Source organism: Lepidochelys kempii, chromosome 27 (assembly GCF_965140265.1).
Source record: "Lepidochelys kempii isolate rLepKem1 chromosome 27, rLepKem1.hap2, whole genome shotgun sequence".
Taxonomy (NCBI): domain Eukaryota; kingdom Metazoa; phylum Chordata; order Testudines; family Cheloniidae; genus Lepidochelys; species Lepidochelys kempii.
Genome location: NC_133282.1, coordinates 3,581,311 through 3,606,359, shown reverse-complemented (window position 1 = coordinate 3,606,359; position 25,049 = coordinate 3,581,311). Strand labels below are relative to the sequence as shown.

The 25,049-nt window shown below is 51.8% G+C and overlaps 1 protein-coding gene across 1 annotated transcript; it reads right to left on the bottom strand.

Annotated features, from left to right (window-relative positions):
• Nucleotides 1-5,204: 5,204 nt before the first annotated feature.
• Nucleotides 5,205-21,008, bottom strand: CD79B (CD79b molecule). The gene is made up of 6 exons (XM_073325680.1): nt 20,854-21,008; nt 17,991-18,032; nt 13,867-14,178; nt 8,822-8,940; nt 7,238-7,279; nt 5,205-6,043 (listed from the first exon to the last, which is right to left on the bottom strand). The coding sequence occupies exons 1-6, from the start codon at nt 20,945-20,947 to the stop codon at nt 5,945-5,947; spliced, it is 708 nt and encodes a 235-aa protein (XP_073181781.1). The 5' UTR covers nt 20,948-21,008; the 3' UTR covers nt 5,205-5,944.
• Between the last annotated feature and the right edge of the window lie 4,041 nt (nt 21,009-25,049).

Genomic DNA, 25,049 nt, shown 5'->3' with positions numbered 1-25,049 from the left:
GGACCTGCCCCTCCCCCAGCCTGGGCACTGCACAGGGCAGGGACCCTCCCCTCCCCCAGCCTGGGCACTGCACAGAGCAGGGACCCTCCCCTCCCCCAGCGTGGGCACTGCACAGAGCAGGGACCCTCCCCTCCCTCAGCCTGGGCACTGCACAGAGCAGGGACCCTCCCCTCCCCCAGCCTGGGCACTGCACAGAGCAGGGACCCTCCCCTCCCCCAGCCTGGGCACTGCACAGAGCAGGGACCTGCCCCTCCCCCAGCCTGGGCACTGCACAGAGCAGGGACCCTCCCCTCCCCCAGCCTGGGCACTGCACAGAGCAGGGACCCTCCCCTCCCCCAGCGTGGGCACTGCACAGAGCAGGGACCCTCCCCTCCCCCAGCCTGGGCACTGCACAGAGCAGGGACCTGCCCCTCCCCCAGCGTGGGCACTGCACAGAGCAGGGACCCTCCCCTCCCCCAGCCTGGGCACTGCACAGAGCAGGGACCCTCCCCTCCCCCACCCCTGGGGATCGCACATGCCAGGGTGCTGTTTTGATCTGCTTTAGCACAGCGTAGCCGCGGTGTGAGCAGGGGTCAGTCCGTGCCTTATTAGCTGTTCACACTGGGGCTGGGTCAAGTCTGTTCTCTCACGTCTCAGTATCCCAGACCTGTGGGTACCTTATCATGGCATGTGTGAGTGTGGGGCCGTTGCAGCCCCGAGGTTTCCACTCTGCCCCTTGTCTGGGGAGAGCCCCCCTTTCTCCAGCTGGTGCTGCCGTCCCCGCAGCCGGCTCGAAGATCCCAGCTGGGTAATGGGGCTGGGGTAGGCTCTGAATGACAAACTCTCCACCCTCTGCTCTCCAAGCAGACATTGTGCTGGGAAAGCCCAGGGGAAAATGCTCTGTTTACTGGCCAGTGGGCGCAGCTGGGGCCTGACTCTCGACACTGAAGGTGCAAGCTGGCCTCAGTGGGTACATCTGCACCGCAGCTGGGCATGTGCCTCTCACACCGGGCAGACAGCCACATGCCAGCTCCACTGGCCATTGCAGCTGGGAGACGGTATGGGCTAGCCACCAGAGCTCAGCCCCGGGGGGTCAGGAGGGCTTGTACTCGGGTGACTAGTTGTTGTCACTGCCTGGGCCACAACGGCCACGCTTCCGTTTGTAATTCTAACTTGAGCAGAGCTAGCATCTGTCTGTCCAGGCTGGGAGCCTGGAGTGCTCAGCACTGTGCAAAGCAGGCCCTGGCTGGCTGACTCCATTTGCTTCCGGCTTTCTAGTTGCTTCTCTGGCAGATGTTCTCGGTCCGGTAGTTCGCAGGGCCACACAGGTAGCAGCAAAGGCAGCATGTGGCCCATGTGTCTGAGGGGGGAGGGTTACACACTGTTGTTGTGGGCAGCTGCTGACAGATAGGGTACAGGTGCAATTACAGGTTGTTTGCATGTTATTGTTCTGTTAATATAAAATCTGTGCTCCAGAAATAAGACATCGTCCACCCATCTGCCAGAAGCCCCATTCCGTGGAAACCAGATACTGTGTCAGCAGCCTCACCTCTGCTGTATTTGGGAAGTGCTGGGTAAATCCAAGAGAGGAGTGTGTGCATGGGACCATCTGGCCAGGACCCTTTCAACAGTGAGCAGTAACGACAGACGGTGGCGGTGTAAAGGGCCAGATGCTTTAGCCAAAGCTGCTTAATGTTACACTCGGTTTCTCGTGCCTTGAGAGCCGGACTTTCTGTCACGTGACCTACCCCAGGCTGAAAACAAACTCACCAAAGTGGAGGCCAGTTTTCAGTCAGTTCTGTAGGCAAGGGTTGTGGAAATTGCCCTGGGGTGGGCTGCATCTCCTGGACACCGCCTCCCCATACATGTTTGCAATCACAAAGCTTCTCTGGGACAACCACATAGCAATGGCTCCCATGGAAAGGTTCTTAGGAGAGCACAGACGGGTGCTTAGCTCCCTTCAGTGCAACCAGGCACAAGCTTCCGAAACTGCAGCTCTTTGGATCCCTTAGAGCCACAGCGAGGTATTGGCTGTGGGCGGATGTGCGCCGTTGGAGAGAAAATGCAGCCAAGAATTTCCAGGATGCCTCCAAATCCTACAGCTTCTTCCTGCAGATCCTCCCGAAGAGCAACCCTTTCCTGTCCTGCGGCTAGAACGCTCATCACCTCCTGCCTGCAGCAGGGCAGCCTCTTCTCCACCGCCCTGGTACCTGCCTGGTCCTCATACGGCCCATTCTGCTACAGTCACCCTCCTGGCCCATTGCCCTGCTGTGTCACACCCCTCCTTGAGACTCCCACTTGCTCCCTCTTGATCCATGCGTCTCACACACAAGCTTCTGGGCCGTACTTGGAAGGCCCTGCACAGCTTCGCCCATCCCCCTGCTTGTGTAAAATGTCATCTCTCGCCGCCTTCCTTTACTTCCTTTGCTCTTCCACTACACCAGCTGCTTCTTTGATGCGCCCATCGGCAGTTCTGCAGCCTCTTGTGCACTGCCCCTTGTGCAGGAAGCAACATCCCTGACCAGATCCCACAAGCCTCTGCCATGTCTCCCTTCAGATCTCTCCTCACTGCTGCTGGCAGCCGATGGTAAATGGGCCATGAGGGTTGGCAGGCGACCAGCAAAGGATTGTATATTCTGATGACAGACCCCCCCGCTCTGTCCCAGGTCAGTGGTTTGTTCCATTTACTTTTTGTGCCTCGTCGTTCTTTGGGGCAGGCACTGTCCTTTCCATGTGTCGGTATAGCACCTAGGTCAACGAGGCTTTGTTCCTGGCCAGGGCTGCTGGGCCCTCCACGAATACAAGGCGGTGCTAGAGACCTCCTGGCTCACCTGGCAGCAAAAGCCTGTAGAAGCAGCTGCAAACAGGCCCAGCACTCCCTTCCCAGCCAGCCCCTCCAAAATCACTGGCATGGGTGTGTGCATCTTACTGGTGCAGTGTGGGGAACATCTGCTCGAATGTGTCTCATAAGAGCTCAGTGCCCACGACTGTATTTTGGTCCCTGCCTATACAGCCCCACCAGCCTGCATGGCACTTCACAGACACGCCCCTGCTACAAAGAGCAGCTGCTCTAAACAGACTGTACAGGCAAACCTAAAGGGCCTGGGGAGGTGAGCGAGATGCAAAATTTTGCTGGTATCGTTCCACCCAGTAAAATTTCTCCTCTTGCAATGGAAGGTCCTGTGACGTTATTGACATGAATTGTGATCATATAGATCATTGTTGCAACCAAGGTCCTATGGTTGCACCAGGTCTTGTACAGAGGAAGCCAAGTGGGGTGTCTATGGGAAGGTTGTAGTTTGCTGGTTATGATTATGCTGTCTGCATGTGTGTATCATTTTTGTAGTTGAAGTTATGAATATTGGCTATGTACTTCTTGAAGTGTTTTGATTCTAAGTAGCCTCAGTGAATCATTTTCTCAGCTTCTTGAGAAAGGACTATTCTCAGTAAGTGCCCAGTCAAGAAACACTTAACCTACAATGGACTTTGGGAGACGCCAATCCACATCTGAGCTTTCCTGGGAATGTTTAAACTAACGTAAACAATGGCGTCGGCCTGCAAAAAGCCGAATCATTCATAGACATGTGACTTGCCCAGGTGACTGCATACTCCATCTTGTGGAGGGTATTTTACACAGGAAAAAAGGGGATTTCCACCCACAAGAGAAAGACTATATAAGGTCCTGGAAACCCCTCCATTTTATCTTCAGCTGGCTTGAAAGATAGCCTCTCCACTCCAAAGAGATGCCTGAAAGAAACTGGAACAAAGGACAGTTATTACGGGTGTGTGAGTGATTGCTGGACCCGGACTAGGAAGGAGTCTAGTCTGTCAAAGAAGCTTATTAGAACATCTTTGAGGGTGAGATTTACCTGCATTTAGTTTCCTACTGTATTAGGCTTAGATTTGTGTGTTTTATTTTATTTTGCTTGGTAACTTACTTCGTTCTGACTGTTATTACTTGGAACCACTTAAATCGACTCAATAAGTTTATGGAGGAGATGGTATGATGGGATAACATGATTTTGGCAATTAATTGATCTTTAAATATTCATGATAAATAGGCCCAATGCCCTGTGATGGGATATTAGATGGGGTGGGATCTGAGTTACTACAGAAAATTCTTTCCTGGGTATCTGGCTGGTGAATCTTGCCCATATGCTCAGGGTTTAGCTGATCGCCATATTTGGGGTCGGGAAGGAATTTTTCCCCAGAGCAGATTGGAAGAGGCCCTGGAGGTTTTTCGCCTTCCTCTGTAGCATGGGGCACAGGTCACTTGCTGGAGGATTCTCTGCTCCTTGAAGTCTTTAAACCACGATTTGAGGACTTCAATAGCTCAGACATAGGTGAGAGGTTTTTCGCAGGAGTGGGTGGGTGAGATTCTGTGGCCTGCGTTGTGAGACTAGATGATCATAATGGTCCCTTCTGACCTTAACATCTATGAAAAAATATCCTACTTTTTATATTTAATAAAATTACTTTTTGCTTATTAATTAACCCAGAGCAAGTAATTAATTCCTGGGGGAGCAAACAGCCATGCATATCTCTCTATCAGTGTTATAGAGGGTGAACAATTTATGAGTTTACCCTGTATAAGCTTTATACAGAGTAAAACAGTTTTATTTGGGGTTTGCACCCCACTGGGAACTAGGTATCTGGGTGCTGGAGACAGGAGCACTTCTTAAGGTGTTTTCAGTTAAGCCTGCAGCTTTTGGGGGATGTGGTTCAGACCTGGGTCCGTGTTGCAGCAGGCGAGTGTGTCTGGCACAGCCAGGCAGGGTGTCGGAGTCCCAGGCTGCCAGGGAAAACGGGCTCAGAGGCAGTCTCAGCACATCAGGTGGCAGTCCCAAGGGGGTTTCTGTGACCCAACCTGTCACAGGCCTGTGCAGCAGAAACCGTAGGACTGGGCCTAAAGTGCTGCTCGGAGCAGGAAATCAGTGAATTTTAATTGACATTAAGCAGGCTTATTATTAGCACTGAAGGAATGTTCCATGCTCCGGTCCATGGAAAACCTCTTCTGGTGTGTGAGTTGATGTGAAATAATCGTTGGTGTTCCTTAGTACAGCACCTCTCTGAGATCCCAGCATCATGATAATGGCCCACGCACCTAGACAAGCGGCTCAATGAGAGAGCCCCTGGACTGTGCATCTCACCCCGCACTGTGCAGTAAGGAGCCAGTCTGACTCCGGCTGGTGGTAACAGGATGAGCAGGACACTGATTTATTGTGTTTATTAAAACTTTAAAAAGCAGTTGGACATTTTGATCCCACAATTTCCACACTTTTCTGGGATGCCCTAACTCACACTTGGTAGAACTTCATTCCTGCTGAGTAGCACCTTGCTACAAGGAGTTGTAATAACTTCACGCGTGGTGTAAGGTTCGGTTCAACATGACTAAAGCGATCACATTCCAGCCCTCTGTGAATGTGTTGTCTCTGCAAACCTGTCTCTCCTTCCTAGGCCCAGGGCCTAAGAGATTCAAGTGATTTGCTGCTTTAAACGTACCAGTTTCTTTTTGCTGCCTAACTCAGGCTGAGGTAAACTCACTGTTTGCTGCCAGTCAGTGGCAGCTTGCTACTAATTTCGGTACATGCACCTAGGGGCTTGTGGGTTGAGATAAGAACAGCAACTTCCAGGCTAAAATCATCCTGGCCAGTTCCCATCCAGACCTGGGTACAGACTCAGAAAAGCAAGCACTGAATATATAACACCAAAAACTCAAGCAAGCTCTACTAACAGTCATGGGAGGCAGCTGCGTGCGGCAGGGAGGTGGGAGCTCCTGGCAGCGTCCCATCATCTCGTTGCAGTTTGTGATGTGCTCCTGCCACACGTCAGTCTGTAACAGCCACAGCCCATGGCAGGAAGCCAGGAATCCCATCCCCTCCGGCATCAGTGGGTAGCTCGCAGGCACAGCGGGTGCAAGAAGCTGTGCCACTAAGGTAGGCAAGTCGCCTGGGTGCAGAGCCCCTCACTCCTGGCCTGGATGCTCCCCAACTGTCCACTTGGCTTTTACATCCCGCAGAGGTGCAATGTCTTCGTAGGTGGCAGTTTGTTCGATCTCTAAGCCCTGTGCAAAGAAGAGGGACACTGAGAAGGAAACGTTCCCAGAGACCTGGTTCGGCCCTGAGATATGCCCAGGCGCCTCCCTTGGCTCACCTGTTGCTGCACAAACTGAGCTTAGGGCAGAATTGGGAATTCAGTGTGACGTTAGTTGGCAGAAGAGCTTTACCAAAGCTGACGCCTCGCCCCCAGCCCTCCCTCCCTCCCATCTCCAAGGCTGGCCTGGCAGTGCCATCTTCAGGCTCATTCCCAGGGATATAATGGATTGGTGCCTCTTTTTCCTCCTTCATGATTTACAGAGAACCTGAAAGGGTTTATTTGTTTCCCTCGGCTTATTTTAGACAGAAATTCAGGCCTTCTCTACCCTGGCCGACTCTGTGGATGACCGGAGAACTAGTGTCACTATGATTGCCCAAAAGGCAGGGAGCTGCATCTGAGAGGGGATTTTGAGGCAGGCCGTTTGAAACGCTTAGTTTTGCATGGTTTTGTTAGCATTTATTTAACTCCAATACATAGGCATGGGAAGTAGGGGTGCGTGGGATGCTGCATCACCCCCAGATTTTATGCCCAGTGTCCTGGCCACCGGCCGCCGGTCCCTGCTGCCTGGGGTCCTGGCCGCCGGCCCATGTCCCTGCACAGCTGCTGGCCCCGCATGTGGTGTCCCGGCCGCTAGCTCCAGGGTACCACCCGGGGGTGGGACCGGCTGCTGGCACCTGCATGCAGGGTTCTGGCTGCCAGCCCGGGGTTTCACTCAGCCACTGGCCCCATGCCCGGGGGCTCCACTGCCGGCCCTGGGGGTCCTGCCCAGCCGCTGGCCCCACACCAGGGGCTCCACACCCATTCCTAGCTGTGGCCCCAGCCTCTGCCACCTTACCCCTGTCTGTGTCCCGCCCCGCTCCCAGAGCCACAGCCCTGCTCCCGGTCCCAGCTCTAGGGAACGGTGAGGGGTGCAGACAGGGATAAGTGGTGGTGCAGCTCAGCACCCCCACTCCAAAAACTGTTCAGCACCACTTTTCCAATACACAACACACACTTGGGAGAAAGGACGTCAGTCTTAAAGATCCACTCCTCCTCCCCTTCAGCTCGCAATGTACATCTGAAACCCCTAACAAATGAGCCGCCCTGCCCAGCTCACTGCTTCAAAAATATTCCTATTATATTAACTACTATTAACCTAATTAACATGATATTGTTAACTTACCTCGTAGGTATGGTCCTCATCAGAGCTGGCCTTGCCGTCACCCTAGTGGGAGGGGAGAAGCGCAGGGTAAATACAGTGATATTCCTTACCACCGTGTCCTGCCATTTCTGGGCTCTTCCGTGGGCTGCTATCAGAATGTCTGTGTCGTTAAATGTTTCCCCCAAAGGTGTCCCAAGTGGGTGTAAAACCAGGGCATGGCCAAGCAGCTGTGCCCTCGGTGAAGTGGGGCTGTCCAAGAACAGACCCGCTCAGCACGGTTGTGTGTGAATGGCCTGGGCGTGTCTCCTATTGCGATGTCCTGGATTTACACTGAGTCCTTGATGTAAACCAACCCGGGTTAAGCCACGCGATGCCCTCAGAACAACCCAGGTGCCAGGGATAACAGTGAGCAGCCTGGGTACCGGGGGCCTGCTTCCGCTCCCAGCCATGCCAGCCCCATCCCAGATCTAAGCCTGAGGTATGCACCGCCAGTGCCCAGACGCTTGATGACAGTTTCCCTTGGAAGAGCCAGGAGACATCACTGAACCCCTATCAGAGGCGACACATGGGGGGGCATGCAGGGTCATGCGTCCCCCAGATTTGCTCACATGGGCTGAGCATGCTCAGTAACACTGCTGAAGCCGGCTGCCCTCACTCTGCCCCCTTCTCCCCACTATCTCTGCCCTATCCCCCTAACCCACTAGACCCAGAGCTTCCCAGGGGCATTCCAGATGCTTCCAGGGCTCCCTGGGGCTAAACGCTTTATTCCTCCAAGCAAAGGAAGATAGATGTTCCACCCTGAGGCCTGGTCTACACTTAAAACTCAGGTCAACATAGCTGCGGTGCTCGGGATGTGACAAATCCACAGCCGCTGAGTGCCGCAGCGGTGCCAGGCTAACCCGCAGTGTAGCCGCAGCGAGATCGATAGCAGACTGCTTCCGTCATGCTAACGTCATGTCAGGTAGAGTTCCCACTGCGACGGAAAAACCGCTTCTGTCACTGTGGTGTGTCTACACTACAGGCTTCCCGCGATGTAGCTGTGGCTCTGTAGCCCCTGGAGTGTAGACGTCCCTGGCCTACACCTTTCGACAGCCACGAGGGGCCACCAGGGTGAGGCAGTGCAACCCCTTGCTGTTCCTCCATGGCTCTGCCAGCTGGGGTGGGGCCCAGATGGCAATATCCTGTATAACTCCCCCGCAGCTGCGAAGCAGTGGGTGGAAGGGACTAGCTATCCTCCTCCATCTTTTGCATTGTCTTGGGGACCTAGCCCAGGTACCCACTTCTCAGAGGAGGCTGTCAGGAAGAGCGCATTGATTGAATAGACACCATGGAAATGAAGCCTCTTGTGACACAGCTATATACCCCCCAGCGAAGGCGATATGCCTGCCCTGGCTCCAGGGCCATTAGCTCCCCGCCCCTTAGGAAATACAGGAGACCTCTCCCCATTCTCAGCAGTTCTCAGAGCGATGGCTGGGAGCCTGGGATGACGGTGCCCAGACAGGCCTAGGAACATGGTCCCCCAAGACGTCGTGCTGAGACATTCCAAGATGCCTCGCAGTGTGGGGCGGTCAAGGCACATTTCAGTAGGAGGCGCCCAATACTCACTTTCTCCAGGAGCAGGAGCATGGGGACGCTCACGAAGATGACCAGGAGAATGGTCTGGATCATGATGATGATGTCTTTCACGCTGTTCCGTCTCTGGACCTGCTTAATGGTGCTGAAACCTACAAACGGGGCAGGAGATAGTGATCCCTGCCAAAATGCTGCCACTGGGTGCCCTAAAGTCCTGAGTGCTTTCCAAAACACTGTCTGGCTCTCCACGAGTGCAGGAAGCCAGCTCAGTTTGTCTGCAACATGGCAGGATGGGGGGCACTCATAATCTGACATAGGGATATAAAGACACAGACTTTTAGCCTTAAATAAGTGAAGAACTTTTAGGGCTCCACTTTGAAGGGTGGGACGGAGCCACTAGCCTGCAATGTCACCTGCTATTGCGATTTTCTCATGAGTCTCATGATATTTGGTGCTAATCCCAGCTCTGGGAGTCAGGTGAATACATAAGAGTGTCAGCTTTGGGGGGTTTTATGTTTGCTTGGTTTGTTTTTAAAAGTAAGTACATGCCCTCCTGGTCATGGATAAAAGCCTGAAGACATGAACCCTAAAGGATCCAGACCCAGAAGGGAAATAAAAAGAACTCCAGTTTAAAATCTCATGATTTTAAGCCCATCTTGTGATCTGGGGGCATGGCAGATGATCTGTGAGTGCTGAGGGATGGCCAGCTCCATGGGTAGCCCTGCTCTGGGGATGGGGAACGTCTCCCTGAAATGCTGCCCAGAGAGCAAAGCAAGCGGCCTCCCCATGCCACATAGAGCTGGGCTTGCAAGTGGAAGGTCCTTGTCAGCACCACCACATGGGCAGCCAGGTCATGGGTCACTCAGGGCAGCAAACAGCTCTTTCTGAACATGACATGCTTGGACGGCAACAAGTGCAAGGTGTCCAAATGACTTTTCTTGGCCTTCCAGGTGAACTGGTGGTATCTGCACCAGAGACCTGGCACCGACATAAAGCAGGCGCTGTCCCCTCAGCACAGTGCCTTGGGCATGCTACTCCCATGTGTGTGTGACGGCAGCACCATGAAGTGTGAGCGACTGGAGGCAGTCACAGAGCCATTGGCCAGGAGAGCTAGGGTTCCCTATTACCTGGGTAACTGATAGGTCTCAAAATGTAACTGTGAACAGGGAATCAGCATCGAGCAGGTGTGTTTCCAGCAGAGTCCTGCAAGAATTGGTTCTTGGTCTTACACTAATTACCATGATACTATTAATGACCTGGAAGAAAACATAAAATCATCACTGATGATGTTTGAGATGACATGGGGACTGGTACATAATGATGGGGACAGGGCACTGCTTCAGCAGAGTTGGATCACTTGGTAAGCTGGGCACATACAAACCATATGCATTTTAATACAGCTAAATGTAAATGTGCACGTCTAGGAACAAAGAATGTCGGCCATACTTACAGGATGGGGGAGGGGGGCTACCCTGAGAAGCAGGGACTCTGAAAAGGGTTTGAGAGTCATGGTAGTTAATCAGCTAAACATGAACTCCCAGTGTGACACTGTGGCCAAAAGAGCTGATGGGATCCTGGGCTGTATACACAAGGTAATTCTGAGTAGGAGCAGACAGGTTATTTTACCTCTGTATTTGGCACTGGTGTGACCACGGCTGGAATACCATGTCCAGTTCTGGTGTTCACAATTCCAGGAGGATGTTGAAAATTGGAGAGGGTTCAGAGAGGAGCCATGAGAATGACTAAAGGTTTAGAAAACCTGCCTTGTAGCAATAGACTCAAGAAGCCTAATCTATGTAGCTTAACAAAGAGAAGATTCAGGGTGACTTGATCACAGTCTGTAAGTACCTACATGGGGACCAAATGCCTGGTAATAGACAATCTAGCAGAGAAAGGTCTAACAGGATCCAATGGGTGGAAAAGTTGAAGCTAGACAGATTCCGCCTGGAAATAAGGGGCACGTTTTTAACAGTGAGAGTAATTAACCATTGGAACAACCTACCAAGGGTCCTGGTTATCACTGGCAGCTTTTAAATCAGGATTGGATGTTTTTCTACAAGATCTGCTCTAGGAGTTATTTTGGGGCAGTGCTCTGGCCCGTGTTATGTGGGAGGTCAGACTGGATGATCACAGTGGTCCCTCTTGGCCTGGGGAATCTATTCATTTATTTATTACCTGTATTGCGGGAGTGACTAGCTGGTTGGTGCGAATGGCAAGAGCTAACCACAGTTCTCTGTGATAAAAATATGGCAATCAAGTTAAAAGGTAGGGTGTATAAACATTGCAATTCAACCCATCCTCATGTAGGGGACAGAGACTTGGCCAATTACGGGGAAGTATGTTCCCTACCATGGGAATGAAGATGTTGAGATGGTTAAATGGATGGACATGCTGTGATAGTAATGGAGTAATGGTCTCAAGTTACAGTGGGGGAGATTTAGGTTGGATATTAGGAAAAACTTTTTCACTAGGAGGGTGGTGAAACACTGGAATGAGTTACCTAGGGAGGTGGTGGAATCTCCTTCCTTAGAAGTTTTTAAGGTCGGGCTTGACAAAGCCCTGGCTGGGATGATTTAGTTGGGGCTTGGTCCTGCTTTGAGCAGGGGGTTGGACTAGATGACCTCCTGAGGTCCCTTCCAACCCTGATGTTCTATGATTCTATGATAGGAAATGAAATGAGGTTGTGAAGGACCTAATGCGGATTGCCCCAATTGAGGACAAGTTGATGGAAGCTAGGATATGTTGGTGTGGTTGTGTCCAGTGGAGATCTGGGAGTGCTATTGGTAGGGTGACTCTTGCAGTGATTGTGGATGGAAGACGAGCAAGGAGGAGGCCAAAGACTAGGTACGTGGAGCAGACATCAGCGGATGTTAGAGACACCAATTTGCATGACAGCCAGCCGTACAATCACGAGTTTTGGAAGAAGGCTATAAAAGTCCCCAACCCCAAATAGGGAAGTGGCAAGAAAGGAAGAAGATTGTGGTAGCACTTGGGTGCTCCTATCATGGACCAGGACCCCATTGTGCCAGGCGCTGAACAAATGCAGAACAGAGGGATGGTCCCTGCCCTAAAGAGCTTACAGTATGGGGGACGTGCCAGCAATGGTACTTGCCCCATTGACCTGCAGAGATGACTGGCACCTTCATTCTCCAGGGTAAGCAGCCTGTTCTCAGGTAGACACCTGGTGCTCCAGGCTGAACGTCCTCAGGTTGGTAGGTGTAAGTTAGACCTGTAGTGTGAGTATTCACACCCGTAATGCGAGTTCTCTGCACTTCTTGTATTTTACAGTGTGAAAAGGGGCTTTTTTACACAACCTTTCTGGAATGATAATAGTCTTATCATTTCCTGTGTATCCTGGGATTGCGCACATGGGCCTCATTCCTGCTTGGCCCCATTATGCAAGGTGCTGTACAGAAATAGAGGCAGACACAGTCCCTGCCCGAAACAGCTGAGAGTCGCAGCAATGGTTTGCTCATTTGTTCCTGTGTTTCATAGCTTCCAGCACATAGATTCATAGAGTCACATACATCCATAGATTTTAAGAGCAGGAAAGGCCATTAGATCCTCTAGTCTGCCCTCCTGCATCATACAAGCCAGAGAAACTGACCCATGGATTCCTGCATCTAGCCCAATAGCTTGTGGTTGAACGAGAACATATTCTGAAGGGGGTTTGAGAGAAAGAAATGAGAGCTGAAATAAGTCAGAAAACATGCAAAGAACCTTGGGGGCTCAATTGCCACAATGGGAATGGCTGAAGACCCAAACGGTCCCTTTAATTAACCAGGGTTGGGAAGAGCCTAACGCATTACTGAAATTCAAACCCAGCCTGACATACCCGGCGTCAGATGCAGGGCTCCTTTGCTGTTGGGATGTGGGTCGCAGCCCCTTCTTGCTGCGTGGCTGCTAATGTGTTCAGGGGGTTCTGTATTGCTGTGTAAATGGGTCAGACGGGGATTTTCAAAGCACCATCATTAAGGCTAAGATTTTGTCATGGCTGTTTTTAGTAAAAAAAGCCTGTGGTCTGTCCATGACTTTTACTAAAAATCGCTATGACAAAATGGAGAGCTCAGCTGCGGGGTCCCCACATTGCGTGCAGCAGCTAGGCCGCTGCGGGGACCGTGGTGCTGAAATGCTTTTTATAGTGGAGGTGCTGAAAACCAGCAAAACTATCCCCAAACTTTTTACCTCATGCCCCGCCCCCACCAGAGCTGAGGGCAGGAGCAGGGCCGTGGCTCCAGGAGGGGAGGGGGACAAAGACAGGGATAAGGGGGCCAAGGCTTGGGGCAGGGGCGGGGCCAGTACCGGAGCCCCATGCATGGGGCTGGCAGCCAGGACCCTGCATATGTGGCCAGGAGTGGTGCTGGAAGCTGGGACCCCATGTGTGGAGCCAGGAGTGGGACAGCAGGATCCTGCCCAGGGCCCCCAGGCACCGGGACAGCAGCCATGATGCAGGACCCCATGTGCGTGGCTGGGAGCGGGGCCAGCAGCTGGGACCCCACATGCTCAGCTGGCACCTGGGATCCTGCATAAAACCTGGGGGTGCTGCAGCACCCCCCGCACCCCTACTTCCCGCACCTATGTGTGGGGGCCGCTTGGAGCGCCAGGGTCCCCTCTGCCACCTGTGGCAGTCAGGAGCTTCAGGACTACCCCGCAGCTCCTGGCCGCCATGGGCTGAAGTCACTGAGGTGACTGGAAAGGAGGACTTGTGGCACCTTAGAGACTAACAAATTTATTTGAGCATAAGCTTTCGTGAGCTACAGCTCACTTCATCGGATGCATTAAGTCACAGATTCCGTGACTTCGTCGACCTCCCTGAAAAAATCATAGCCTTAATCATAAGGGATCCCATTGGAGTGGGAGCTAGATGCCAACATCCCTTTGGTGCCCCTGAAAATCCTGCCCAAAGGTTTTAAGTAGAAAACTTGAAAAGATCCATAAGAGATAGATAGATAGATAGGGTGTATGGGGATAGATGGATGGGTGTGTATAGGGATAGATAGAGAGAGAGAGACGAGTGTGCATGGGGACAGATGGGTGTGTGGCTGGGGCTAGGCAGGGACAGTGATAGCACATCTCACCTATTACTCTCAGTTCACTCCCACACGTGCGTATCCGTCCCAGATCACGAGCCAGGCTCTTATTTTCACACAAGTAAATGCCGTTGTCTTCAGGCTGGATTTTGCTGAAGGTGATCATTACAAATGACTCACTCCTGTTCTCGTTCACCCTCGGGTCATTCATATTGATCATCTGGGGGGTTTTGTCATGTCCAGTCATTTTGTACCACTGCACATCGGCTGAGTTGCGGGAATGGCAGATGAAGTGAACTTGGGTGTTCTTTTTGGCAGCTATGTAACGAGGGTGCTGCCGGAAGTTTGAACAGAACATATCTGAGGAGGAGACAAAACCAGGCCAGGAGGTAAATTGATAACATTGCATCTTATTAGCTCCTCCAGTGGTTCCCTGTGATGCCTGTGGGCTAACAGGGATCATCCTAGGGCTACTAACACAGCATGCTTCCTGGCAAACGACTGGCAAACTCTCACCGAATGCAGAAATGTAGGTTGACATAAAATGCAATAAGAAGGACTACAATGCTGTGCGTGTGCAAACTGTGGCTTTGCTTCTGTGTGCACCAAGCACAGCTCCAGCTTCGGGTGTGCATCAGGCACAGGGCATGTGCCAAAGCTTGTCAGCACTCTTGGCAGTTAGGGCCTTAAATGCAAAGAAAGTCAAGATGTGCATGAGGTTCTCACAAGACCACTGATGTGACTCCCCCACACCACACATACTTGCTATTACACTGCCCAGCACCATTAACTCCCTGCCACTGAACACCCAACTGCATGCTGCACTGCACGCTGCACTGCACAGCACAATTAACTCGTGTCCACTGCATCTTACACTGCACAGCACCATTAACTCCCTGCCACTGAACACCCCACTGCATGCTGCACTGCATGCTGCACTGCACAGCAGAATTAACTCGTGTCCACTGCATCTTACACTGCACAGCACCATTAACTCCCTGCCACTGAACACCCCACTGCATGCTGCACTGCATGCTGCACTGCATGCTGCACTGCACAGCAGAATTAACTCGTGTCCACTGCATCTTACACTGCACAGCACCATTAACTCCCTGCCACTGAACACCCCACTGCATGCTGCACTGCACGCTGCACTGCACTGCACAATTAACTCGTGTTCACTGCATCTTACACTGCACAGCACCATTAACTCCCTGCCACTGAACACCCCACTGCATGCTGCACTGCACAGCACAATTAACTCATGTTCACTGCATCTTACACTGCACAGCACCATTAACTCCCTGCCACTGAACACCCCACTGCATGCTGCACTGCATGCTGCACTGCACAGCACAATTAACTCGTGTCCACTGCATCTTATACTGCACAGCACCATTAACTCCCTGCCACTGAACACCCCACTGCATGCTGCACTGCACGCTGCACTGCACAGCACAATTAACTCGTGTTCACTGCATCTTACACTGCACAGCACCATTACAAACTTTCAATGGAAAATTTTTGACCAGCTCTACGTTTAATTATTTACAGTTTGCACAACGGTTACATTTCCATGAAGTGGCGAAGAAATATATCCATTCTGTGCTTATTCTGAAGCCATTCATAGGAATTTTTAGCAGTTAAATACTAAATTGCTGCGTTACATATACACAGTCTTGTACTTTTATTCAATTATTCCTTATAAGTAGCATTTAATTCAGCTGCTTCAGAAAATCATGAATAACCACTACTCATTTGAAACACTCAAGGAGGCTTCTCCTTTCTAATGCAAGCTGCTTGCAGTTGCTAATTTAGCTATTTGATTTTATCGCTTCCAAGTTATTCCTGCCTTTCATAATTATAAAACAACAAATAATTTGGAAAAGACAGAAAGTCAAATAGCTAAATTAGTAACTGCGAGCAGCTTGCATTAGAGAGGAAAAACCTCTATTACTCGCCCCCGTGATATCTCGCAGGACACTACCAACAGAACAAAGCTTAAGCCTTAAACAGTATCAAACGAAAAGCACCATAAAGTTACGTTTATCATCAGTAGTCTTAGCTCAGTTCTCTGTTATGGAGTGTGTCTCATTAAGGGTCCTTTGGTGCAAGATACCACCGCCTAGAACCCGAGTCATTCAAATGTGCACTGCAGTTCCCTTTGACGATCCTTAAATGGAACTAGAACAATCTGTCAGAGCTCGTTCCCAGCATTCCTGGCTCACGAGCAGCTCTGCAGCTCTTGAAGACGTTTCGGTCCCAGGCTGACTGGGACTGCAGTGTTTATTTTCTCTGAGGAGAGGAACCATAGGGAACACTGGTATATGAATTGGCCCTAATTCTGTTATTATGATCATTGTTATTGATTTGCATTGTGGCTAGTCATGGGGCTGCATGGTGCCAGGTGTTGCTGTACCAACACAGAACAAAGAGCTGGGTCTCTGGTTCTTACCGTAGTTATCTGCCCTCCCCAGCCAGGCTGGCCCTGGGATCAACACCCCGGGAAAAGTCCAGTCATGCCTCCCTTGCCAGTCACATGCCAGACCTCCTGTAGCCAGCCTGTAGCAGTGGTAGTATGCAGATGAGACTCTAACTCAGCCTGTGTAACTTATGTGGCCAGGAGTTACACAGCTCCCCTCACTGTGTTTTTTTTAGTAGCATCTAGAAGCCCCAGTCATGGCCCTCCTGGGCACCGCACAAACCCAGAGCAAATCACTAATAGAGCTTAGCCTCCCAACACCCCTGAGCTGGGACTCTTACCCCCATTTTACAGAGGGGCAGCTCAGGTGCGAGGCAAGGCAAGTGACTTGCCTGAGGGCATACAGGAGACCACTGGCTGATATGGGAACTGAAGGGAGATTTTCTGTACCCCAGAAAATTTCCTCCCCCCGACTCCGCAGGCAGAGAGCCAGACAGCCCAGAGTGCGTTGTCCTCCATGCTGCTCTGTGTGCATGTCCCCCAGGCACTCTGGGCGAGCTGCCCTGATTTCCTCAGCATGCATTGGTACAAACATTGCTCAGCAGCATAGTAGATGTAGACTCATGAATGCGGCTGTCTCATCGCTTGTCTGCATGGGAAGGTTGCACTGATTTAAGCTAAGGAGTGAATTTAAACCGATAAAGTTAAGCCAATGCAAACCCCTTGTAGACATCCTTATTTTGGTACAGTGGCTTTTTTCAGCTTTGCTTATGTCAATGGGGAACAGGTTTAAGCTAAACCAAAATAAGCCAGTCCCTTAACTTGAAATAAGAGCATCCACACAGGGGGTTGCATCGATTTAATTAAATTGGATTAAGAACAGATTTATGTTAAATAGTTGCAACTTTCCCGTGTAAACACCGTCTCAGAGCAAAAACCGGTTCAGATACAAATGTCTTCTGTGGTTCCCCTCCTCTAAGGAAATGGCAAATTCTGTAGCCAAAGTCCACATGTGACCAACAAGTGGAGCTGAAGGAACTGAAATGTAAGGGAAAATATGCAAATTTTACAGAGGCTGGGAATTGCTTTCACATTATTAGGGCTATTCAAAAAGGAACATATTGATTATAAATTGTTAATAGAGAAATGGGTAGTGGTTTGGGTTATAAGTTTTTGCAACAGCTTAAGCATTAAACATATTTAAGAATAAAATAGGGAATTTACTATAATGGGAAAGAGACAGGCAGTAGCTAGGAACCTTAGCTAACTCATCCTCTCAAAATATCTCGAGGAGTGGTTTTCATGTAGTGTTATAGCAGTCATTCTGGGTATTTTAAAATCACTTTTGATCATTACTAATTCCGTTTGATTGGGTGCTTTTCTGTCCTGTACTTTGTAGCAGAGCATTTCATCTTTTCCACTGGACTGCATCAGTGTAATCACTCTGTTGCAGAACAGAATAAAAGTGATCCAGGCAATGACAAATCTCTCCAGTCCCAAGCTCTGAGGGTCAGACCCTCAGCTGGTGTAAAGCAGCACTCCAATGGAAGATCTGGCCCTTAGGGTCCACCAGGTGGCTGCAGCTGGGGACTAGAGGTTGGAGCCACCAGCTGAGTTTCAGCTTTAGAGGATTTTCACTGGGACACTCATTTTCTCTTAACCTTGCTGCATTTTCAGAGGTGCACTAGGCAAAACACAAGTGTCACAAACGAGGGCATTCACTGTAACAGTATTATTCAGCTGTACTGACCTGACTTCCGCGGGCTGTTGTTTCTTGAGGCCGAGATCTCACCTGAAAGACAGGAGAACAACAGAAAAAGCAGCTCAGAGCTGGTGTAGTACAGAGAGGTCTCTCTGGAAGCACTCAGCAAGCAGCCTCCACTGCCAGATATTCCCGGGCTCAGCAGGGACCATGCAAACGTCACTGGCATTTGGAGGCTCAAGGGGCTATGGGAGCCAGGGGCCTGACTCTCCCAGACATTCTGGCTCTAATCTTCCTCCGGGGCAGCAGGCAGCGTGGGCTGGGGGAACACATCTGGGGCTGAGGGTCAGGTGTGCTCCAGGACTGACTCACTGGCTGGCTTTGGCGTTTGGGAAGGGGACAGTCCTTGCTCACCTACCTTCAGCGGGTGCCCTGAGCATTAACTAGCTAACACCTGTGAGCACACACTGCACTGAGCAGCCACGGCCCCGGGGCGGAGCTGCTCCAGTCCTCTGCCACAGGGCTGAGACTCAGGGTGGGACGCAGGCCAGGCCTGGGGCTTGAGTGAACTCAGGACTGCACCGTGCTGGGGTTGATATAGGCTGGCTAGCATGATGGTTCAGCCACTAGCCTGGGACTTTGGAGACTGGGAGCCGTCTCCTGCTCTGCTACAGACTGCGTGACCTTGGGCAAGTCACTGAGTCCGTCTGGGCCTTGGCTCCCCAGCTGTAAACCAGGGCTGAGAGCCCTTCTCCCCCAGGGGGATGTGAGGATAAAGCCATTAGCACATGAGCCCAGCTAAGCACCCCACATCACTAGCTTCTCTAGAGTCTGGCTCCAGCCTTATTTCAACAGCTCCAGCATTGCAAAAACCAACTTTAACAGACTCGTCAAGATAAGTGGAGCCCATAGGGCAGGAATTGCCTGGTCTCCCTACCATGACCCTTACCCCACACCCCTTGTATGTCTTAGGGCCTGTCTACATGGGGCCACTCACAAAGTTAATCCAAATTAACTTCTACAGTGAATTAGTTAAACCGTATTTAATCCCTGTGTGGACACTCTTATTCAGAATTAAAGTGGCCTGAATTTGGTTTAGCTTAATTGACTTAGAAGCACAGACTCAGTTCTTTAGGGCCCAGGCCAAGTCTCTCTCTTGGTTGTGCAAAGTGCTAATGCCCTGGCGGGCACTGTGTAAATAAATCATTAACGTGGCTGCGTCCCCCAGGAGGGGCTGGTGTGGGACTGGAATGCAGGGCATGGCGACACTGTGATAAAAGACCCACAGCGTGGCTGCGACTGGCCCAGGTCAGCTGACTCGGGCTCACGGGGCTCTGGCTGCAGGGCTAGAGAATGCAGCATAGGTGTTTGGGCTCCAGCCCGAGCCGCACCATCTACACTGCTATTTTTAGCCCCACAGCCCTAGTCTGAATCAACTGCCCTGGACTCAGAGCCACAGGTTTTTTATCACTGTGTAGACACACCCTTGGACTCCTAGCAGCAATTGTGCCCTACACCAGCAACTCCCAAAGTAGCCCGCAACTCTCCTCCCTAGCCAAGCACCTGCGCCCTGCAACCTGAGCTAGCCAGCCCCAACCCAGCATCTCCCCCGACATCCTACAGCGGCTGCACCACTTCCCCCGTGGGGCAGGTGGGCAGGAAGTGCTGTTCTGTTTACTGAGTCGCTCCAGTGCCCGGCTCGCTCCTTTGCTATTTCTATGAAAATTGATCTGGGTGGTCAGGTGCAAAATGACATGTAGCTTTGCTCCGTGGTTATCTGCCAGCTCCCTGCCCCTTCGGCTGCGGTAATAACAATTCATAGTCATGGTTTAATCATAGAAAGTGAATGTTGACAGGCTATAGCTGTGCCCCTGCTGTTCACCTTGTTTGTGAAAGTTTGTATGAGCGGACGCCTCTGTGTATTAATGTTCCCGAACCACCTGTCACCTCCTCCTTCTGTGGGAAGAGTGGGGCTTCCAGTTAATTCAAGCAACAGCTGCCCAGTGCTCATGCACTGCTACTCCAGGTTTCTAACAGCAAGAGCTCAATACACCAGCCACATTGGACAGCAAGTTGTAGCTGCCCAGCATTTCCCAGCCCTGGAGGGGCTCCGGCTCTATGCACAAGGGGGATGGCACACTGCATACTTAGCAAGGTTCCCAAGAAAAAACTCGGCAGGGTCTCGCTTCTCTTACCTGGCTCCCATCACCGCAGCATCTGAACATCCCCCAAGCTTCAGGGGCTCTAGCCTCCACCCTGGGAAGCAGGCCAGGGCTCCAGACCCCTTGTACAGAACACACAGAAACCGGACATACCTTGGCCAAGGACACACAGGATGCCTGTAGCACAGCAAGGAATTGAAGCAGGATCTCACACATCTTAAGCCAGGGACCTAAACTGGGGCACCAGCCTTCTCTCTGCTGGCTGGTTGTTTTGTGGGTTAGAACTGCAGAGCCCAACAGTGAAAACGCGGCTATCGCCTTAGCGAACAAAGGGCTGAAACCAAGCAGAGCCTGGACATGCCAAGGGCATCACCTAGGCTATTGATTTCTTTCCCTGGGGTCTCACCGTACTGGGCAGCCCTGCAGCCAGAGTTCCTGCCTTGTTGCATGTGCTGTGAAATCCAGGTCCTGCCTTCCTGGGAAATGTTTGCTGTGTGCAAACGGATGCTGAAATGATTTGAAAGATGGAAGGCATTTGGGCTGAAAAGCTTAGAAACAAGTGAGTGATAGCTGAGATCCCGTTTCTGGGTGAAGTTCTTCAGTGTTCCAACCCAGGACCGGGTGCAATGGGAGAGATTTCAATACTCTGTTGGCAGAATCTGCATTTAGGAATAATTCCCATAAAGAGTTAATGCTGACGGCACCAGCCGATAGCCCTGGTAAGATTAAAGAACACGTGAAAACCCTACCTGTGATCAGGACTAACAGGCAGAGCTGGGTGCGGAGAGCTGCCAGGCTCTTGCAAGGAGAAGCCATTTCTGAGATAAAATGGCAGGAAAACATCAACGCCCCGGCCTTGAGCTGCGGCTGCAGAAACACTGCTAACTCTCCGACTGGCTTCTTCTTTAGTGCTAAAAATGACAACGCTTTGGCGAAGCAAGACAGGACTTTCCTGTCGATGTAAATCTGGCCCTGCCGGGACAGCCCCAGGGGCTTGGTTTAGCACAGACTCAGATGTGGGCCGTGGCTATGCAGCTGAGTGCATCTTCCCCACCCCTGGGCCAGATGCAGAGATGTGTCAGCAGGAGCAGGGGAGTGTAAAGAAGTCTCCCTTCGGGTCGCAGTACACCCGAGCTGGAGGTGTGATTTCCAGGTCAAGGAGCCCGGCCCACGCTAGCGTTGATTGTGCTAACGCACTAACCACTACAGTGTCTCCATGGTGGCAGGAGCGACGGGAGGGCCCATCAGGACTCAGGGCGGCCAGCCCCTCCTGCCGCTATGCTACACATCTGTGTTTAGCACCTTGATCAGAGCTAGCGTGGGTATGGCTCCTCCAGCTAGGACGGACACCTTCCCACTGCAGTGCAGACATACCCTTGCACACCGACAAAGGTGTAAGTGACACAAGCGTAGCCTCCTTCAAGTTGCAGTGGGGGAGGTTTAGATTAGATATTAGGAAAAACTTTTTTCACTAGGAGGGTGGTGAAACACTGGAATGCGTTACCTAGGGAGGTGGTAGAATCTCCTTCCTTAGAGGTTTTTAAGGTCAGGCTTGACAAAGCCCTGGCTGGGATGATTTAACTGGGAATTGGTCCTGCTTCGAGCAGGGGGTTGGACTAGATGACCTTCAGGGGTCCCTTCCAACCCTGATATTCTATGATTCTATGATTCTATTCCTTGGGCCAGATCCTCCTGCAGGCAACAGCATGAGTCTGGATTCATTGAGCCACCTCCCGCAGCACTGGGCAGGCACTTCCCTCTCCAGCTTCGCATGTTTCAGACAGACTTGTGGCACTTCTGCCTGGCCTTTGCTGGGGTGTGCTGAAAGCCCCGAACAAAACCACAAACACTGCCTGGGATTGAAGCCATGCATTTAGTTGCTGTTATTGCTTCAAGCCAGGGAGCATTGTTGCACCCCCAGTTCTGATGCCCCCTGCCTTTGCCCTGTGGTGTGAAGTGATTGCTCAGTGCTTGCCCTAGGTCTGCTTTGTTCTGGGTCTGGTTCCAATTGGCTGTCCATAACAACAAGATCTTCCCAGCGCCCTGGCCAGACCCTCTGTTTGGGAAGCTCAGACCTTAAAGGCACAGCTCCCCCCCCAATGCCACAGGCTTTCCCTGCACTGATGCGGTGCCGATGGAACGCAGGGGGCAGGGCAATCCCACAATTTCTCTCTTCCCCGCTGCCGCCAAAGGTGCTGGTGGTCAGCTCCCACCCCATGTGCACTGTAACGTGTCGTTTTCTGCAGCGGCTGGAGGGGTCATTTCATGTTTGTGCTAGTTGCTGCTGGATCGTCTGGTTAGGCGAGCTCAGGGTGTGACCTGTGCCCACTCCATGCGGGGCTCTGGCCCCTGTAGTGGTGGCTGGGGCCTACAGGCCTTGAGGAGTCTGCTGCAGCTTTAGCTAAGAGAGTGGGGGCTTTTAGCTCAGGCAGTGAAGGCTCAAGGCCCCATGTTCTCTGCCTGCCGCCGACAGCCCCCCAGGGGTGTGGTGTTACACATGGTGACTGAGGGATTGACACCCCTCAACCTCTCTACGCAGCCCCTGGGCAGAGTGCCCCTCTGGGGGTAGGTTACAGCAGCACCAGCATTCAGCTGCAGTGCGTGGGGAATATTTAAACAAAGGCTTTTATAAAAATGTGATGCCCCAATGGCCAAGGGGGGGCCGATGCTTGAATTCAAAAATTTCCAGTCCCACCTGGCCTTGCAGCAGCCCGCCTGGTAAACCACCAATCAACTGGGAGTTGGGGCTACACAGGGAGCCAACTGCCCCAGGAACTGGGGAGACTGGAAGTCCTGAGAGCCCCAGATTGGGCAGGCTGCTGGGAGCCTGGAAGCCCACCAGGCAGGCTGCCTAGGATTCGGGGAGATGGCTGAGCTGGCAGGAAAGCTGCCTGCTTTCCACTGAAATTTCATGGGAATCCACGTTTCCACAGAATGCCTTGAGGCTGGTGAATTGATATTTTCCAAGGGAAGAATGTTTCACGGGAAAACCTCTGACCAGCTGTAGCCATGCACCGTCTCTGACGGGTGTCCACTGTGCCGCGCCGCTGCGTGTGGGTGTGAAATACAGGCTGGAATCGCTGATATCCTGCAGAGTCCTCCTGTCTCTAATCCATCGGAACCTTCTGGGAAAGCCCTGGAGCGCTTCCGAGGTGAGCCGAATATGGCCCGATAGAAATGAAAGAGGGGTCTCTGGAAATAGCTCTGAAGTGCTTCTTTCTTTTTATCAGGTAACACTCCTGCCTGGGGGGGAACGGCAGCACTCAGCCAGTTTCAATAGAGCTCTGGTCTCTCTGGACAAATAACTAAACCAACCCTCCCAGAAACCTGGGGAAATTAGACCCTCTGTGGATACCCTTGATAGGCAGAATGTCTTCACTTGCAAGTTCTCTGGGACTGTGAGCAGACGAGGAAATCTGGACAAGAGGAAAGGGAACAGTCATGAACTTGGGAAAACACAGCAACAGAACATGCGGTCAAAATAAGAGCAACATACCCTCCCCCTTTCCAGTAACTTTTGAGCAGTAACCTGCCGATGAGAATATCCCCCAGATGATTGTCCTTTTCAGTAACTCCTCACTTAATGTCGTCCCGGTTAATGTATCGTTGTTACGTTGCTGATCAATTAGGGAACATGCTCGTTTAAAGTTGCGCAATGCTCCCTTATAACGTTTGGCAGCCGCCTGCTTTGTCCACTGCTTGCAGGAAGAGCAGCCCCTTGGAGTGAGCTGGTGGGGGCTTGGAACCAGGGTGGACTGGCAGTCCCGCATCAGCTCCCCTAAGTTCCCTTGCGGCAGCCGCCCAGCGGGCTTCCAATTGCCGGCAGTTCAGCTGTCCCTCCCCCCACTGTGCTGCTCCCGGGAGCCTCTTCCTTGCTGTGCAGAGGGGCTAATGTCAGGGTGTCCTCCTCTTCCCTGCTTCTGCCCCTCGCTTACCCCATTTCCATACAGCCGGGGGAGACACGTGACAGGGCTCAGGACGGAGGGAGCGTGCTGGCAGCAGGGACTGTCTCAACTTGCTGATCTACTTAAAAAGGCAGTGTACATAGAGTGGGGTCAGCATACTTAAAGGGGCAATGCACATCTCTCTCTCTCTCTCTCACACACAGGGTGTCTCTGTCTCTGTCTGCCCTGCTGCCTCCCCTTCCTCCATTTGTGCTGCCTTGTAGAGTGTGAGGCTACATTAACAACGTGTTAACTCTTGAGGGCTCAGCTGTTCTAGTTCATCATTTAGCAGCAAGGCATTCCCTGGGAAACATCCCACCTTCTTCCACCCTCTGACTCCACCACCTCAACCAGGCTTCACGATCATCATTGCTGTGTACAGTATTAAATTGTTTGTTTAAAACTTGTACTGTATATATATTGTCGGGAGGAGGCCATGGGGAAGTAGCCCAGGGAGTTGTAGCTGTCACGCAGCTGTTCCAGGAGCCACTGTAGACAGCTGCAATCCACAGGGCCCTGGGCTGGAACCCGGAGTAAAGGGCGGGCCTGGGTTCCCCCCATCCCTCCATCCCCCCAGTTCCCTACTTGATACTGGAGGAGCTGAACTGGACTGTGGGTTCCACCGGAGGGGAAGGTCTCTGGCCTGTTCCCCGATCCACTAGGTGGATCAGCAGAGACTGCGGGCATTGTTCTTCTTCCTTTCCTCATGCTGGCCAGTGATGAGGCTAACTGAGCGAACGGCAGATCTGAGCCACGAAAGTGTCCAAACTGAGGGCTGCCGTGAACCTCTGAGGCGAGAAAATCCACCAATAAGCGCAGGACCCACTAAGGCAGAGGAGGAACTTTGTCACTATATATATATATATATATATACATAAAAATACAGTCTTTTGTCTGGTGAAAATTTTTCCCTGGAACCTAACCCCCCTATTCACATTAATTCTTATGGGGAAATGGGATTTGCTTAACATTGTTTTGCTTAAAGTTGGATTTTTCAGGAA